General features: G+C 40.9%; 2 protein-coding genes across 2 annotated transcripts; both read right to left on the minus strand.

Moving 5' to 3' along the window:
* Positions 1-1,603: 1,603 nt before the first annotated feature.
* Positions 1,604-1,826, minus strand: M421DRAFT_78546 (uncharacterized protein; the record flags this gene model as incomplete). The annotated part of the gene is made up of 2 exons (XM_033597409.1): positions 1,604-1,709; positions 1,771-1,826. 2 exons carry the CDS (start codon positions 1,824-1,826, stop codon positions 1,604-1,606), a joined length of 162 nt encoding a protein of 53 aa, XP_033442615.1.
* An 11,664-nt stretch (positions 1,827-13,490) lies between these two features.
* M421DRAFT_10618 (uncharacterized protein) lies at positions 13,491-13,774 on the minus strand (the record flags this gene model as incomplete). The annotated part of the gene is made up of 2 exons (XM_033587120.1): positions 13,491-13,507; positions 13,633-13,774. The coding sequence occupies 2 exons, from the start codon at positions 13,772-13,774 to the stop codon at positions 13,491-13,493; spliced, it is 159 nt and encodes a 52-aa protein (XP_033442616.1).
* Between the last annotated feature and the right edge of the window lie 2,593 nt (positions 13,775-16,367).

The raw sequence follows: 16,367 nt of genomic DNA on the forward strand, positions 1-16,367 counted from the left end.
TACGGCAACGCACTCCAGGCGGCGTCAGAAAGAGGCCACAAAGATATCGCGACGCTGCTGCAAAATCACAGCGCATCAAGAGTATGTGAGTAGCTGTGTCATTGTTGAATTTAGTACAGACTGTTGTCAACATGTCATTTTGTCTGGTGCATTACCGTTAACGTAGATTATCACCGAGCCGGCCATATCACCAAACCGGCCATTTTCTCTTAGCACAACTAACCCAAGTTACTACAACTATAACTACTTTCTATTAAACAGTGACCTAGCATACTGCATGCTTACATTAGATTTAGAAGATGTTTCTACACCCTCCTAGCACGTTTGTGCGTTGTGTCTAGTTTTGCTGCAGTTCCTACAGTGCTAAACAGTTAACTAAGCTCCTAGTTGACTACCTCTACCCTAAGTCTTCTTAGATGGCTAAGCTGCTACACACGCCTCAGCAGCTACCTGCGATGCTGCTGGGCCATACTCAAGTGTGCCACTATACTAAATCTGCTTTCTCTTACGCAATTTTCTCTTAGTTATTACTACTAATTGCTCTTTAAGCTCTTGCATGTAGGCCTTAATAAGGATATTTTTATACAGTAGCTCTTTAGCCTCTTTTATAAGCTTTAAGAACCCCTCTTACACTATACTTAGCAATTATTAGAAGGAGTTACTTATAAGCTTAGATTAAGACCTAAACTTATATATATTGCTTAGCGTCTTAGATTGCTATAGTATTTTAGGTAGAAGTACTGCTAGTAGGGTATGCAGCTACACTTTAAGGCAATCTAACACTACCTATATATTAGTAGGAATAAGCCCTAATACCTTAAAGGCCTTTTAGTAGTTAACCTTTATAAATATATTAAGGAACATATCCCTAAAGGCTAGTAGGAAGCCTTCCTTATTAATATAGAAGATATGTTAGTATACTAAGTCTTAAATATATTAGGAGTACTTACGCTTTAATAGCAAGAAACAGACTATGTTAAGTAGCTAGAGGATATATAATAAGTAAGGTAGTATATAGAGAGTAAGGATTTAGTTCTCTAGGTAATAGTCCTTAAACTCTTAGTTAAGATAGCTCTTATAGCTATCTAAGATAAGGAACCTATACACTCCTACCTAACACGTCTTTATATGCGTGTTAAAGTACTTTAACTACTTAAGGCTAAGTGTGTTATTTGTCTAACTATTCTTAGAGACTAAGAGCTTCTAATTATAGGGTATATCTGTCTCCTTATACTAGGCAGAGATGTAGACGCGTCCTTTGTAGATAATGAAAGGTGGGGTTGCATACCTAGCGGCGCAGATGCTCTGGATAACAGTAACCTACTCGCAATCACCTAGCTGAACAAGCTCTAGCTGAGCACGTCTCTCTAAGCCTGTTACAACCTTTAAAGACAAAGCAACGCCTATCTAGAACCTAGTTTTATTAAAGTTGTGTATGTTGTTGTTGCAAACACTATAACGTATTCCACCACCCAACAGCTCAAACCACCCAACAGCTCAAAATGTCTTGGCACAACTAACACTAGTTACAAATTTCTATTTTTATTACTATTATACAAGGAGCCTGTGTACGCTGTACTAACCTCTAATTTAGAAGTCTCCTCTATATCCTTTTTACACGTTTGCGCGTTATGCCTAGTCTTGCTACAGTTCCTACAGCGCCGTAAAGCTGGTTAGGCTCTCTCTTGATCACCACCAGGACAAGCCTTCTTCGACCGCTCAGCGGCTATAGAGGCCTCTGCGGCCACCTAGGCTGCTGCCTCACCATACTCCATTGTGCCGCCATGCTGGATCCGCTTCCTTTTGCGCGATTTCCTTTTAGTCATCACTGCTAATTGCTCTTTAAGCTTAGTAATCCGGGCTGCTTAAAGCGCGTTCTAATGCAGCATAAGCTCGCCGCCTCTAATAAGCTAAGAGAAGCCTGCCTGCGCAGTAATAGGAGAACAAGTAAAGGACTTGCGTACAAGCTTTAATTGTAATCTAAACTTATATATATTGCTTAGAGTCTTTAACTGCCACAGCGTCTCTAGGAGGAGGGGTTCTAGCAGGGTACATAGCTGCACTTTAAGGTAATCTAATACAACCTGCGTGTTAAGAGGGACAAGTCCTAATGCCTTAAAGGCTATGCAATAGATTGCCTCTGTAAACACGTCACAAAACACGTCTTTAAAGGCTAGTAGGAAGCCTTCTTTGTTAATGTAGAAGACGCGCTTGTGTGCTAAGTCTTATACGCGCTAAGAGTACTTGCGCTTTAATAGCAAGAAGCAGACTATATTAAGCAGCTAGAGGATGTGTGACAAGTAAGGTAGCATGTAGAGGGTAAGGATCTTATGTTTAAGGCAGTAGTCCTTGAAATCCTGGTTAAGGTAGCTCTTATAGCTGTCTAAAATAAGCAGCCTGTACACCCCTACCTAGCCCACCTTTGTATGCGCGTTAAAGTGCTTCAACTACTCTAGACTAAGCGCATTGTTTGTCTAGCTGTTCTAAGAGACTAAGAGCTTCTAATTGCACAGTATATCTGCCTCCTTATACTAGGCAGAGATGTGAACGCGTCCTTTGTAGATAATAAAAGGTAGGGTATAAGATCTAGCAGCACAGACGCTCTAGATAACTGTTACCTATTTGCAATTACCTGGCTAAACGAGCTTAGGCTAAGTACACCTCTCTGCGCCTGTAACAACCTTTATTAAGCTAATAACACCTATCTAGAAGCTAGTCTTGTTAAAGTTGTGCACGTTGTAGTTGTGTACACTGTACTTAGCTCTAGTGTCCTCTACTAGCTTAAACCACGCGCTAATTGTCTCTGGATCCTCCTGCAGCATCCTCTGCCTATCTTTAGCTCGATTAAAGGCCATCTTAAGCTCAGCTGAGCGCGTTACAAAGCGCTCAGCCCAGTGCTTGCCAACCAGCTGCCCACCGCGTACACCCAACACTTTATCAGCTATATCTGCTACCTCGCACAGCTGGGGCGCGAATCCTCGCAAATCTAGGTTAAGGATATATTAGACAATTGTTTACTCTTCTATAAGCGTAAGTTTGCAGCTATTAGGTGCTTGTTTAAGGATAAATAGGGCTCCTCTAATATATGCAGAGAGAATGTGTTGTTTAACATTAAAAGCGCGCGCAGCTGCTCTCTAGCTTTTAAATTATTTTAAATAAAGAGCTTTAAGGGCAAGGTTAACTCTACCTTTGTGTTTATGTAGTAACGCGTTATGTAGTTAAGGCATGTTGCAACAAAGAGGGTGTTTGTTGTGCCAAGACATTTTAAGCTGTTGGGTGGTTTAAGCTGTTGGGTGGTGGAATACGTTACTTAACTTAAGTATCCTTTTGTCAGATAAGAGCGAGCGGCGAGAGGTCGGATCTGCGCAATCGAGCAGGGACCTGTCGTGCAGCCAATCAGCAGTTGCCAGGTCGATTAAGCGAGACCTGGCAACTCCTGATTGGCCCGCACACCGGCGGCCGCGAACAGCGCTAATTCCCCCCCCACTTCAATCCTGTAGCAACCAGCACGACGCTGACGGCAACACAATCGCCACAATCATCAATATCATCATACCACCTAAGATCTCGTTAAGCACATACTCTGGCTCACAGTACGAGCATCTGACAATTAAGAGTCTCACTGCCGCAACCTCACTGCCGCAACCTCACTGCCGCAATCGAAATAGCGCAACCAGCGTACCGCGACCCAACACCAGTCCTTAGGGACCAAGCCAACTGGACTGGCTGGCTCGCGCAGCTACATCGGGAAAAGTTTTTCCATTGTCGAAATCAGGAAATTGTGGCATTGTACTGTGGGCAACAGTATGATCTGAATGAACATTGTGGCTGTTAAGCAAAAATTAAACAACAGTAGTAGAGCTTGCACAAGATAAAAATGCCTCACAGGCATACTGTCCCTACAATGTATCTTGCACGTTCAGGAAAATACTTGCGCAAGCATTGCGCGAAAACAGCAACACTGGTATGGACGTACTACGCTCTGCCAATGGCGCCAACAACGCCAACGACGCTAATGACGCCAACAACGCCAACAACGCCAACAACCCCAACAACCCCAACAACGCCAACAACCCCAACAACCCCTAACAACGCTAATGACACCACAATGTTCAAGAAATGGCTAGAACGCTTGCAACAACCCTTTAATGTTTAGAAAACAGTAGCAATGTCTGCAACAACCACCTTATGCCACTAAATCACAGGTAAAGCCTAATAGCTATTTTGCGATATTAATCTAAGTACAAACCTAGAGTATTTTTTCTCTTTGTACTGTGCTTAAGAGTACAGGTTGCACACCTATTATATAATCACTACTACACCTTAATACTATCTCTCCCCTTAGCAACATTCTATACGCGCGCCCTTATTTAAAACAAATACCTTCCTAAGGCAGACCCTGATACATAAGCCACAGCCAGGTCCTAAGAGTAAATCAACAATGCTTCCCTTACCTGCTGTTATGGCTTATACTGTAGGGAGAGTATGCTTAATACTTAAGTACTGCTACAGCCCTATTAAGAAGACGTTCAAGCAGTTAAAAATTAGGATAAAGAAACATAGTAATAAGCAGAGCAAGTGCCTAGAACTTTAGTCCTTTATTAACCTAGCTATACTAAACAGTTGTTACTAGCGCAGTTGCTAAAGTTAGTACAGAAAGTGCAGGTTGCTTACTATAAACGCGCGCAACACTAGAAGTATTGCGCAACCTGCAAATACAACTTGTTAACACAGTAACTCTGTTCTGCCGCCACTTGTCTAGTAAGCCCCTCATCTATCATCGCTGTGAGTATGCCAGGTCATGGGCGAGCAGCGCTCTGAGTTCGCTGCGATGCTAGCTGAGTTGCTTGTTGCTGGATTTGCACGTCCGTTAACGCCTAATCAAAGTTGCAATTTGGCAGCTGCTTGCTCCCCTTGTGCATTTTATCAAGCCCTTCTTTAAAGGCAAACCACATTCCAGCAACACTGCGTTGACCAGCTACACTGACTCTCCGTTGCCGTGCGATAGTATACCTATCGACTTCAGCCTGACAGCTCCCACTAGTACAGTACAGCGTTGCAGGTAGGCTCTCAACCATCGTTGCAACGCCATATCATACTAAGAATCCGCTGTCTAAGGGTTTGAGTTTTCCTAATTGCTGTCCAGTAAGCAGCGTAACGCCAGCGTAGATGTGGCACCTTGTCAGTTTCTTCAACTCACAACTCCAAGCATCGTGGCTAGCTTGCTGCTAGAGTAGCAGTAATACTGTTGTGGTATTAAGGGCAAATGTATAGGACAAGTGTATTGTGTTGTTCTATATTGTGTTGCTTGTATCTTTTCTCTCTAAGGCTTGCTGCGGGGTCTGTTTTAATGACGTGTTTATGATGCAGCTAAGGTAAGAGGTGCTTAACAACATGAGGAAGTAGCACCAGACTACTGCTAACAACACGTGATCTGCTTCTCCTCTCAACTGTTACAAATACTAGGTAAGATCTCTGCTGGCTCCTCTGTACCTGTAGCAGTTGCTAACGCCTATTTTGCAGCTAGATTGTCCTCCCTGTTGTCTGCTGTTGCGTAGGCTTGTTTTCCTCGTCTTCGTCCTTGGCAGGTATAGCCTTGGCAGCAGCGTGCTGTGGGATCGGCGTCTGCGATTCGAATGATAGGCTATCGCCATCACAAGCATGCTGTGAGAGCGGCTCTGCTGAGCGTTAGGTATGTCTTGCTATTGCTGGTGAAGTTAGAGGAGTAGGAGTAACATCTTCTTTACTAGCTAAGTAATTCTCTGTTGCTAGAGTTATGTTTTTTTAATGTAATTTAGATCTTATTAAAAGCATAACACTAAAAAGCTATTGCAAGATAGTAATTAGAGCTATCTAAACTTCTTTATAGGTGCAGAATATAGGTTTAATCTTAATTATACTACAATTTAGTAATAAATCTACTTAAGCGTTATGTAGCTACCTTTACACTAGGTAGGTAGGTTGTAGTGTGTAACTAGGATTTTGCCTCTGTCTTCTTGCACTAAGTTAAATCTATGTCCTAACATAAAGCCTTACCCTCCCCTTCTAACTTGTCTTAGCTAGAGTTATGTATAGCTGTGTTATAGTACTTGTCTTAAATGCTGTCTAAGTTACCTTTATTCTATCTATAGCTTAGGTTGTTAGTATTAATAATCTCCTTTGTCTTTAAAGCACCTACTACTGCTGCCTTACAGCTCTCCTAATTCTGCGTGCCCTTACTGCCTTTAATTTATCTAACCCTATTGTTATGCTTCTTCCTCTTACCTTTGCTTAAGGTCTTCCCTCCTGCCTGCGCATTTTTATTATTCTTTGGTGAGACTATTATGGTCTTATCTCATAAACGTGCCAGCGATCTCAGGGTCTTCTCTAGAGATATGCCTGTATTAGGCATGCCTATAAAAGTATACTGTTAGCTAGAGTTTGCTTAGGTATACAACCTGTCACATGCATACCTAGGTTACTAGAGGATGATGTAATACGGCCCTAACTGTCTGTTCCGCGAGCTAATGCAGACCTTTATTAGCAGGAAACTAAATAGAGTGTGTTTAGAAGTAACATTACACACCTAAAGTATAACCTAACTCCTTCTCTATATTAAAGGTACCTGTATAATCTGCATTGCAAACTGTTAGCCACAGTATGGACAAGAGTATATTATGTACGTACTAGTCGCCATAGTGTTGCCAGTGCTAAGCACAAGGGTGATACACAGGTCTGTGTGCTGGCGCGGCTTGTTAATAAAGTTATTAACAACAACTGCAAAGTTGTTGTTATCTGCTAGAGGCCTGTATCAGGCGTACGTGAGTTCTATACCATGCTTGTGTTCCCTCTATAACTTAACAATGTCTAGTTAGACTTCTTGCTTCACAAATTCCACAAGCATTGCCCTAGACATGTTATTACTAGTAAACCCTCTAGTTGCTGTCTCTAGGAGGGTCATGTCTAAGAGTAAGTAGCAAAACAGTACCCTTGTAATTATTAATTGCCTTTAGGAATCTACAAGTCTAACATTAAACTAGAGTAGGTTACTAATATAGTCTTGTAGCAGTTAGTAATTGTTGTGCACATACAGTTACACTATTGCTGTTGTTAAATACATTAGAAGGTTAAAGAGATAGGCATAGCGTAGTCCTGTAGATAGCCTTAATAGTTGCGTTATAAATAGCAAGTGTGTGTAGGCCCTGCTAGGTAGTTGTTTTGGCTTTGTTAGAGAGAGTTCTGTGTCTATATTAGTCTCTATCTTTACTAAGGTTTTGTAGACCCTAGCCTTTGCTTTAAAAACTAGCTTCTAAGCTGCCTCTTTCCTAAGCGCTTTAGGTGCCTCTGTGTTCTTGCTCCTAAAGAGATGCGCGTACTTGCTGTCTTTGGCCAGCCATTGCTCTACTAGGCGTGTCTTGTTGTCTGCGTCTAACTAATTGCAAGGGCCCTTAATCTTTTTACTGCGGCACCTATGTATAAGGGCTAGAAATCTATCTATTAATTTAATTCTTTAGTTAAGATCTGCAGCTATACCCTTCACACGTTTTTTATCTAGCTTAAAGCAGACATATATGGACTCTATTAAGGAACGGCCTTTGCTGTCTTCCTGTATGTGCATGTTCCATTCTGCGCTTGTAATTGGCTTGATCGCCAGGGGTTTGTCCTTGGGCGGCATGGCGGCGGCGTCTCACGATCTTAGAGGATGCCTTAATAGGTCTTGTGGCAGGGTTGAAGGCATACGCAGCGAGTGAGCGAAGAGAAAGAAGGTGACCTGCAGGCGTTGGTAGTAGAAGGTTCACGCAGATAAGCTCTCTTGTGGCTGCTATACAGAACACTTAATAACATTAGTAAAGTGAAGGTGAAGGTAAGAGACAGTGCACGCAGCTTTAAGAGGGACTGTGTAAGCTAGGTAATAAGAATTACACTCTTACTATACTGTGCGCACAGTATAGCAAGTTAATCTCACACTGTTGTTAATTATTAGCAGGGCATCCCTTTGTATAGCGTTAAGCTATAGAAGCCTAGTTTGTGCTGTTTATTAGCTAAACAATAAAATTGTTTGCAAGGTATCCCTTTGCATGTTGTTAGTAAAGCGCATTACACAGTGGAAGTCTAGCAAGCTGCTATGTAGTTACATTATTAGATACTCTATGTGCAGCAAGTAAAGCTGTTGCTATGTATTAGCTGCTAGTTAGATGCAATAACAAAAATTGCCTTATTAAATAGAGTATTAATCCCTCTAAGGTTTTTGTCTAAGTCTACGCTAAGTCTACTAACACCTAGGTTGCTTAAAGATGCCTACAAAGGCGCAGTGCATTAGTACTTACGCCCTGTTGTCTTACCTTAACGTGCTGTTGTCTCCTTCTAGTGCATAGTAAGCCTAAGATCTCTACTAGGGTTAACCTAAGTATCTAGTATAAGCAACCCTAAGGTTAAAAAACTGTTAGCATACTGTGGCAAAGAGTATAGGACTAGCAGGATATAGCAATTATTCTATTGTCTCTTAATTTAGAAGCTACATTAGACTATCTACGTTGAACAGCAGCACTGCTGTCAAACTATACTTCCTCATCCTCATCATCTATAGCTGTAGCTATTTCCTTGATCCTGTTAAGCTGCGTGGCTCAGCATTGCGCTGCGAACTTGTTCTTGACTATGTTTCTCTGCTATGTTAGTTTCTCCACGTATAACTTAGAGTAAAGCAGGAAGTTAAGCTTAACCTTATTAGCAACCTAGCTAATTTAAAAACTATAATATCTATACTGCACTGCCTTAGCATTAATGCTATATAGTTCTAGAGCCTTAAACACATGACCCTTAATAAGATTAATAGACTAGCAGACTATCTTTAGTCTAGCTACTATAAACTAGACACTGTTGTTAACTTAGCCTGTGTGGATATTAAAGAACTTGCGCTACTTTAATACTTGCACATCCTTGTCTAGACCCTCACCTACCTAAGCTATACAATCTTGCCTAAACTCCTAAACTATTCTCTACAAGGATGTTAGTACTATTACCTAGAATAGAGAGTGCAGAGATGTTTTAGACTTACTACAAAAATAATTGCCTTGCACAATTGCACGTTAGAAGCAATACAGTACTTGCTCTAGTAAGTAACGCTTAGTAGATTAGGTTAATCTTTTCTTAGATTAGGAGTAGTAGTGCGCTGTTGTGCTGTCTTCTTTGCCTTGTATAATATGTGCTCTATCTTAGCTAAGCCCTTGCAGATATTGTTAATAGCCTTATAGATAATTAACCTAAGTATCTTGGTAGGGTTCTTAAGTATTTTATTAAGCTAAAGATTATTCTTACTAAGGTTATCACCCCACCTAGTTTGTGGGCTAATTAGTGGTATAGCATCTAGGTTTTTGTCTTGATATTTGTATATGGCGTTGATGAAGTTTAGGAAGCTAGCTAGTATCTTAGCCTTCTGGTAGCTTCCTAGATTGACGTGCGTGGCTGACTACAACTTGGGTTTTAGTTTTCCTAAGCTGTCACTACTAAGGTCCTGCTATTCAGAAACTGCCTCATCGTGCTGCAGCTTAACTTGCGCCATGATGTTCATCTCAATCTCCCTAAGCATTTCATGGTAGTCTAGCTTGTACACAATAGGGAGGTACTAGTCCTTTAGCTTGCAGTTTATTAAGTTTAGCTTACAACCCTAAATATTAATAGAGTTGTAGTTACAACTAATAAAGTATATTCTAATAATCTCTGCAGTAACCTTAAGGATTTCCTTTATCCTTAGGTTATTCTTAATTCTATTAGCTATTAGTTAGGCAAGTTCTTTTCTAGAGGCCTTCTTAAATACTTTCTAGGTCTTTAGTGTCTCCTTAAGGTCATGCTTCTAAAGGAACTAGATAGTTTTGTCTAGTAGCCTCTTCTAGGCTAGATCTTAACACCTTAATGCCTTAAGTACAAAGATAAGCACAGTTACAATACTATTAGCTATAGCTAAGCCTGTGATTGCTGTAAAGGAGGGTTGTAGAGCTAGGTTATTAACAAGGGAATTAAAGGGATTAATAATGCCTGTGTAGGTTAAGGTGTTCTTACTACTAGCAGAGTAAATTTTGTTAATAATCACCTATGCTGCATATAGAAGGTTGCAGACTATTGTTACAGTTCTCTTAGTACCTTTATAGTCTTTCTAGATAGCTGTTTGTGTGGCTTAATTATGCTGCTTACTATCCCTGCCACCTTTAAGGGCTTTGTAGATAGTTATTTAACACTTCTTATTAAGATCCCTTAGTTTCTTATAGTGTGAAGGGTTTGTTTTCTTAATCTTAGTATTAATCTTAATAACAGCTTTAAAGTTCTCTTAGATAACATTGTAAAGTTAGCTCTACTAACACTTGTTTATAGAGACAATGAAAAATCTGCTGCTAGTTAGGCTTAGTTAGCTTGTAGTAGCACGTGTGTGATCATACTATGTGCTGCAGCTTAAGTATTTAACCTTAGCCCCTTCTACTCTATTACTAAGATCTAATAGGAAGCTGTACAAAGGGTGTGCCTTGTTGTCCTAGTTAGGGCAAGGCAGCATCTTAATAAGATTGTTAATAGTAATACTAAAGTATAGGCTGTTAGCTTCTCTACTGTAAGTCTTACAGTGCGTCTTGCTAGACTTGTGCAGTATGATTATCTTTAGGCGCTACTCTAGGGGCACCTGCTTAAGTAGAGGGCTGTCTTGTAACACCTTGACCTAGTCTTGCGGCCACAGCTCTACGCTGTTTAAGTAGGCTAACAGGAATGTAGCCCTAACTTGCAGTAACTAACCTTTAAACAAGCTATTAGGACTAAGGTGCAAATACTAATTAGATAGCAGTATGCAGCCCTTGTAAGCTTTAAATATAAGGATATAGTTTAAGAAGTACGCAATAATAATTTGTATAGTTTTACCTAACCTGTTTTATCAGTGAGCGCCCCACCTCAGTGAGCGCCCCACGAACACCAGCAAAGCGCATGCGCGACACTCAACGCGTAATGTCTCAACAACCACAACCTCACAAGCCCTATACTAAAGCTAACATGCAGCTTGCCCTCTCTAACATTAAATGCAACCAGATTACAAGCCTGCGACGTGCTGAGGCAGTCTACAGCGTTCCTTGTAGGACGATATAACAACGACGTGACGGGAAGCCCTCTAGACGCGACTGCGAGCCTAGATCAAAGCGCCTGACAAAGCTAGAAGAGGAGGTAATTCTGCAGCGTATACTTGACGAGAACCTACGTGGAGTACCGCCCTCGAAGCTACACGTACAAGATATAGCTGATAGACTGCTGCGCGACCGCGGCGGTGAGCCTGTTGGTAAATGCTGGGTTGACAGGTTTATTAAGCGTACACCTGAGCTGCGCACGCGCTGGACTTGTCTATATAATTACTAGCAAGCTCTCTGCGAAGACCCAGCGATTATTAAGCCCTAGTTCACGCTAGTTTAGAACATAAAGGCGAAGTATAGTATTGTGGACAACAATATATACAACTTTAACAAGTCTAGCTTCCTAATAGGCAAGATATCTTCACAACTTGTTGTAACAGGCATAGAGAAACCTAGGAAAGCGAAGAAGCTTTAGCCTAGTAATTGCGAGTGGACTATGTTAATATAGGGCGTCAGCGCAACAGGGCGTGTTATCCTACCCTTCCTTATCTTTGCTGGCAAGGTTCTTATCTCTAACTAGTTTACTAAGGACCTCCTACGCAATTAGGTTATTTAAGTAAGCCTAACAGGCTGGACGAACAACAATCTAGCGCTTGCCTGGCTTGATTACTTTGATACGCATGCGAGGCCTGTAGGAGCGTATAGGCTGCTGATTATTAACGGCCACAAGAGCTATTGCTTAATAGATTTCTAGGATCGCTGCAAGGAGAAGAAGATTATTGCCCTCTGTATGCCTCCACACTCATCGCACCTCCTGCAGCTGCTTGACGTTGCCTGTTTCTTGCCATTGAAGCGCGCGTATAGTGATTAGATCTCAGCCTTAGCACGCAATCGCATTAACTACATCAGCAAACAGACCTTCTTACTAGCCTTTAAAGTAGCTTTTAAGAAGGTGTTTATAAGAGAGAATGCTTGCGCAGGGTTTTAAGGCGCTGGATTGTCTCTACATAATCCACAGGCTGTGTTATTGAAGCTAGATATGCAGCTGCGTACGCAAACTCCACCACAGCAAGTCAACGCCGCTTGGGAGGCGAAAACACCACGCAACGCTAAAGAAATAGAGGCGCAATTAACACTAGTTTAAAACAGGATAAAAATCTATTAAGGGTCTCTAGCAAGTTCACTTAATGAGCAGGTGTGGCAGCTAACAAAAGGCGCGCAGTAGATAGCTTATAAGATGGTGTTAATGCGCGCAGAGATAGTGCGCCTTAATACTGCTACTAAAGCAGCAACAAAGTGTAAAAGTCGCAAGAGACGCTACGTACAGGCAGAGGAGACATTAACAGTTAGTGAGGTATTAGACTTAATTACTAAAAGGGAGGGTGGCAGATGTGAGGAGGGTAAGGAGCTGGCGAAGAGGGTGCGCGCAGGGCGACGCTGCGGCTGTTGCAGTGAGATTAGGCACAACTCTCACACCTGCAAGGTAGAAATTAAGGATATAAATAACAGCGACGCTTCTAAATAATACTATACTGTTGCAAGAGTACAAAATTTGTGTTGTGGTGCTAAGCTACGTCGCTGCGCGTACGCCTCGCTGGTGTTCGTGGGGCGCTCACTGAGGTGGGGCGCTCACTGATAAAACAGGTTATACCTATATAATCCTGCTTAACATAGCCGCGCAGAGGGCTAAAAACTATAGAGTGAATGACGTTAGAGCTAACTACTTAATAAGCTATAAGCCTGAACTTAGGGTTAAAGCCTAAGGCAGGGTCAACTGCAATAAACTAGTGCTTAGACGTATACTGTTCGCGCAGTTGTTCTATAGTAACACTAAGTGTGTCTAATACGCTGCGCCACTCCTCTAGAGTTACTTGCATGGCCTTAAAGCCTGCGTCTAGTTTATTAAGTTTACATTGCATGCTGTTAAAGTTAGAAGTATACTTTGCTAATAGTAGAATACACTTACTACTTAAGCAACTTAGACTTATAGTTATTATTACCTTCCCCTTCCTCTACACTATAGATTAGCTTAATTAACTTGTCTATGTTAGGGAGGACGCTATACACTTCTAGTTAGTTAAGCTCTAGTGTTGCTAATCTTAATTCTAACTATCTCTTAGGTGTACTCTTTATTTTTTTTCTTTTCCTTCTCTTATTATTTGTGCTTTTAATAGATGTAGAGTTACTTCTACTTAAGTTACCTCTAGACTTGTTAGCGCAATAATTGTCTCTGCTAGTCTTGCCTTCACTAGTCTTGTTAGCGCTAGCTACATTAGCCACGTTAACATTAATGCTGCAAATTAGGGCATTTATTAGAGCAAGGCCTTTAACAGCAGCTATGTTAACTGTGTTAATATTAGTGCTGCTAGATAAGGTATTTGTTAAGGCAAGGACTCCTGTGGTAGACAGGGCTTAAGGTTGCGTAGATCCTATAATTTAATTGTTAGTATATACTGTTATTAACAGTATAGAAACTTTAAATATATACCTTTCTAGCCTTGTTTAGTGTTTGCTAATGTTACAACAATTTTAAAGTTGTTGCTTTAGTGGATACTATTCGCAAAGTCGTTGATAGCAGCTTCAAGCTCATGTTGGCTGCTAATCTTGTCGCTATTGAAGCTCAGCAATAGGTCCGCCTTGTTGATGATAGCTGCAGCGGCGGTTGCAGCACGCAGCTGCAGGTAATCTACATCCATTGACGTCATTATCTTAGTTCTGTTGCTGAAGGCGTTAGGGCGGAGGGCTTTTTTTATAGTGACGCGTTTGATGGGCGTCCTGTTGGCATTAATGAATGAAATGTTGCTTAAGCAGATGTTTAGGATAGAGGGCATGCTATCGCTTACGTCAAGATATCGCATCTGACTTGCTGCAACACTTACAGCTAAGCAGGTGGGCGAGGTTGTGGTACTATAACTAAAGAAGAGCTTGTTGTTTGTGGGTTCCTGGTTAGCACGCAGGTTAATGCTGTATGCTGTGCCATTAATCTTGATTTCCTCTTAAGCATCCTGGGCAATACGCAGCATTGCCTCCTTCTTAGCTGCCTCTAGCACGATATTGTTGCCTTTGCCAAACAGCTTGTCTGTGTTCTATAAAGAATTCTGCACTAGCTATCTTATTAGGGCAGACTACGTGGTCTTCTAGCTAGGGCTGTTACTGCTGCTCTGTGCGCCTTATAGGAGCTCATCTTTACTAGCAACAAATTTAACAGCTTCTTTAATAACAGCCTTAAGCTTTTCTTTGCTAATGTAGTAGCATTGCAGTATGTGTTTAGTGTACATCTGCTAGTAGCCTTGACTCTTAGTGGTGCCTGTGCAGAGCGCGAGATAACCCTCTGTTGTGGTCAGCGCATCTAGAAAATATAGATGCTTAGGTAGCGCCTCTATAGTAAGCAAGCGATGTTATTGCGTTTAGTAGTTAGAAAACAGTGGCTGTTATTAAGTAGGCAACGTTTAGGCTATATTATATTAGCTTAGGTTGTGTTTACTGTTTATACGCAACAATGCATGTCCCCTGCACTAACACGCTCTTTTACCTCTGTTGCAGCTGAGACTTACTCTAGCTAATAGTATAAATTTAAATAATAAGAATGTTAGACTCTAGATATGTGTTTAGCCGCCGCTACACGTGTAGTGGTAAACCTAGAGAGTGAAGATGCTGTCGCTATAAGATATAGCTAAAATATAGAGATAAAGAGTCTTTGTTAGTTTTGTGGAGACTAAGAGTTTCTATTGCCTTTGTTTAGACAAAGAAAGCCTGTTCCTCCCACTCTAAGCATACGCTAATAAAAGCAGTAAGATATACTGTGTCCCTTAGTAGGATCTAGCTATACTGTGCTAACCTGTATCACTTCCTTATGCAGTAGTAGAAGTAGAACTAGAACTCCTGCAGTCTAACAGTAATTAGTGAAAACCTAGTTACGTGCAATAAGAGTAGCTGCGCAAGGCAAAGCCTCTCTTACCTTCTATTTAGACACACTATCCTCTATAATAATACCTACCTCCTACTCTTACTATTAAGAATTCTGCTTGCTAATACGTTTGTAGTTAACTAAGAGCTTTTTTACTTAGAGCTTTTAAGGTTATAGAACTTAGTAAATAGAGAGTAAGAGGTTGCTGTAGTTAACTTTCTTAATAGCTAATGTAACTGCGTAAGCAGTGTTAGTTAGAGACTGTAATTAATAAGTGTATTGCTATCTATTATTGTTCTAATACTCTGTTATTTAAGCTCTTAGCTCTTAGGTAAGTGCACTTGCCTACTAGGCAGTGTCTACTATAATAGGATATTATGTAATCTAAGCTATGTAGTTACAACTAATATTACTTTAATTATATCTAAGGGAATGTTTATAGAGTATAGTAGTGGTCTTATAGTAGCTTAAGAAAGCCCTAGGCATGTGGATAGCTTAAAACACAATTAATTAATAGCAATATTAATGTTGGCGCTAATAGGACAGAGTATAATAATTTAAGCTTACTGTGCACAGAGTACAGCTAGGTGCTATTGTGACAAGACTGCAGATCCACTTCTAATATAGTCTATAACGCTGTTATCCCTTCCTCTAATTCTGCAACACCTAGAGCTGTGCGCCTTAGCCTGCATTAATGTCAGCACTAAGCCTATACTAATTGCATCTACACTAAACAAGGAATCTATTAATAGATATAAGCTTATTGTCGCAGCCAGATCGCGCACACACTGGAGCATATTTATTTTAGCAGATTCTATTAAGCGTTAGTATGGACCAAGCGCTGGCACTTTCACAGCTAACTTCTGTTATCCCACGCACTATTAAGGTACAACAATTGCTTAATTTACAGTAAACAACGCTGTAAGTATTGCTAACTTTGAAGGCTGCGGATAGCTCAAAGTTGTGGGCTGCAAATGACGCGTTATTAGCAACAGCAACACTGAAAAAGCTCGCGATAGCCACAGCAGCCTACACACAAGCTTCACACGACCTACAGCGGTTATTGCCTCTGCTTAACAGAGCCTAGAAGCCTCAGAATTAAACAGTACACACACAACCTAGGAGAGAGCGTTCATAGTTAAGGTTGACACAGAGTTTAAGTCTACTAATTACAGTCTTATATTAGTTAATTACTACTAGTAGCACAAATAAGTAAGACAAGTTTCTAATAGTGCTACAACACCTGCATAGGATTAGTTAATTAGTAACCTATAATAGATGTAATAGATCCTCTAGTTCTAAAGTAAACTAATAATTTTACTTAAGAGAGGTGTCTTTGTCTAGGTTAAGTGTTTAAGCTGCTAAGTAATCACCTTTATACG

The sequence above is a fragment of the Didymella exigua genome, assembly GCF_010094145.1.
Source record: "Didymella exigua CBS 183.55 unplaced genomic scaffold M421scaffold_76, whole genome shotgun sequence".
Classification (NCBI taxonomy): Eukaryota; Fungi; Ascomycota; class Dothideomycetes; order Pleosporales; family Didymellaceae; genus Didymella; species Didymella exigua.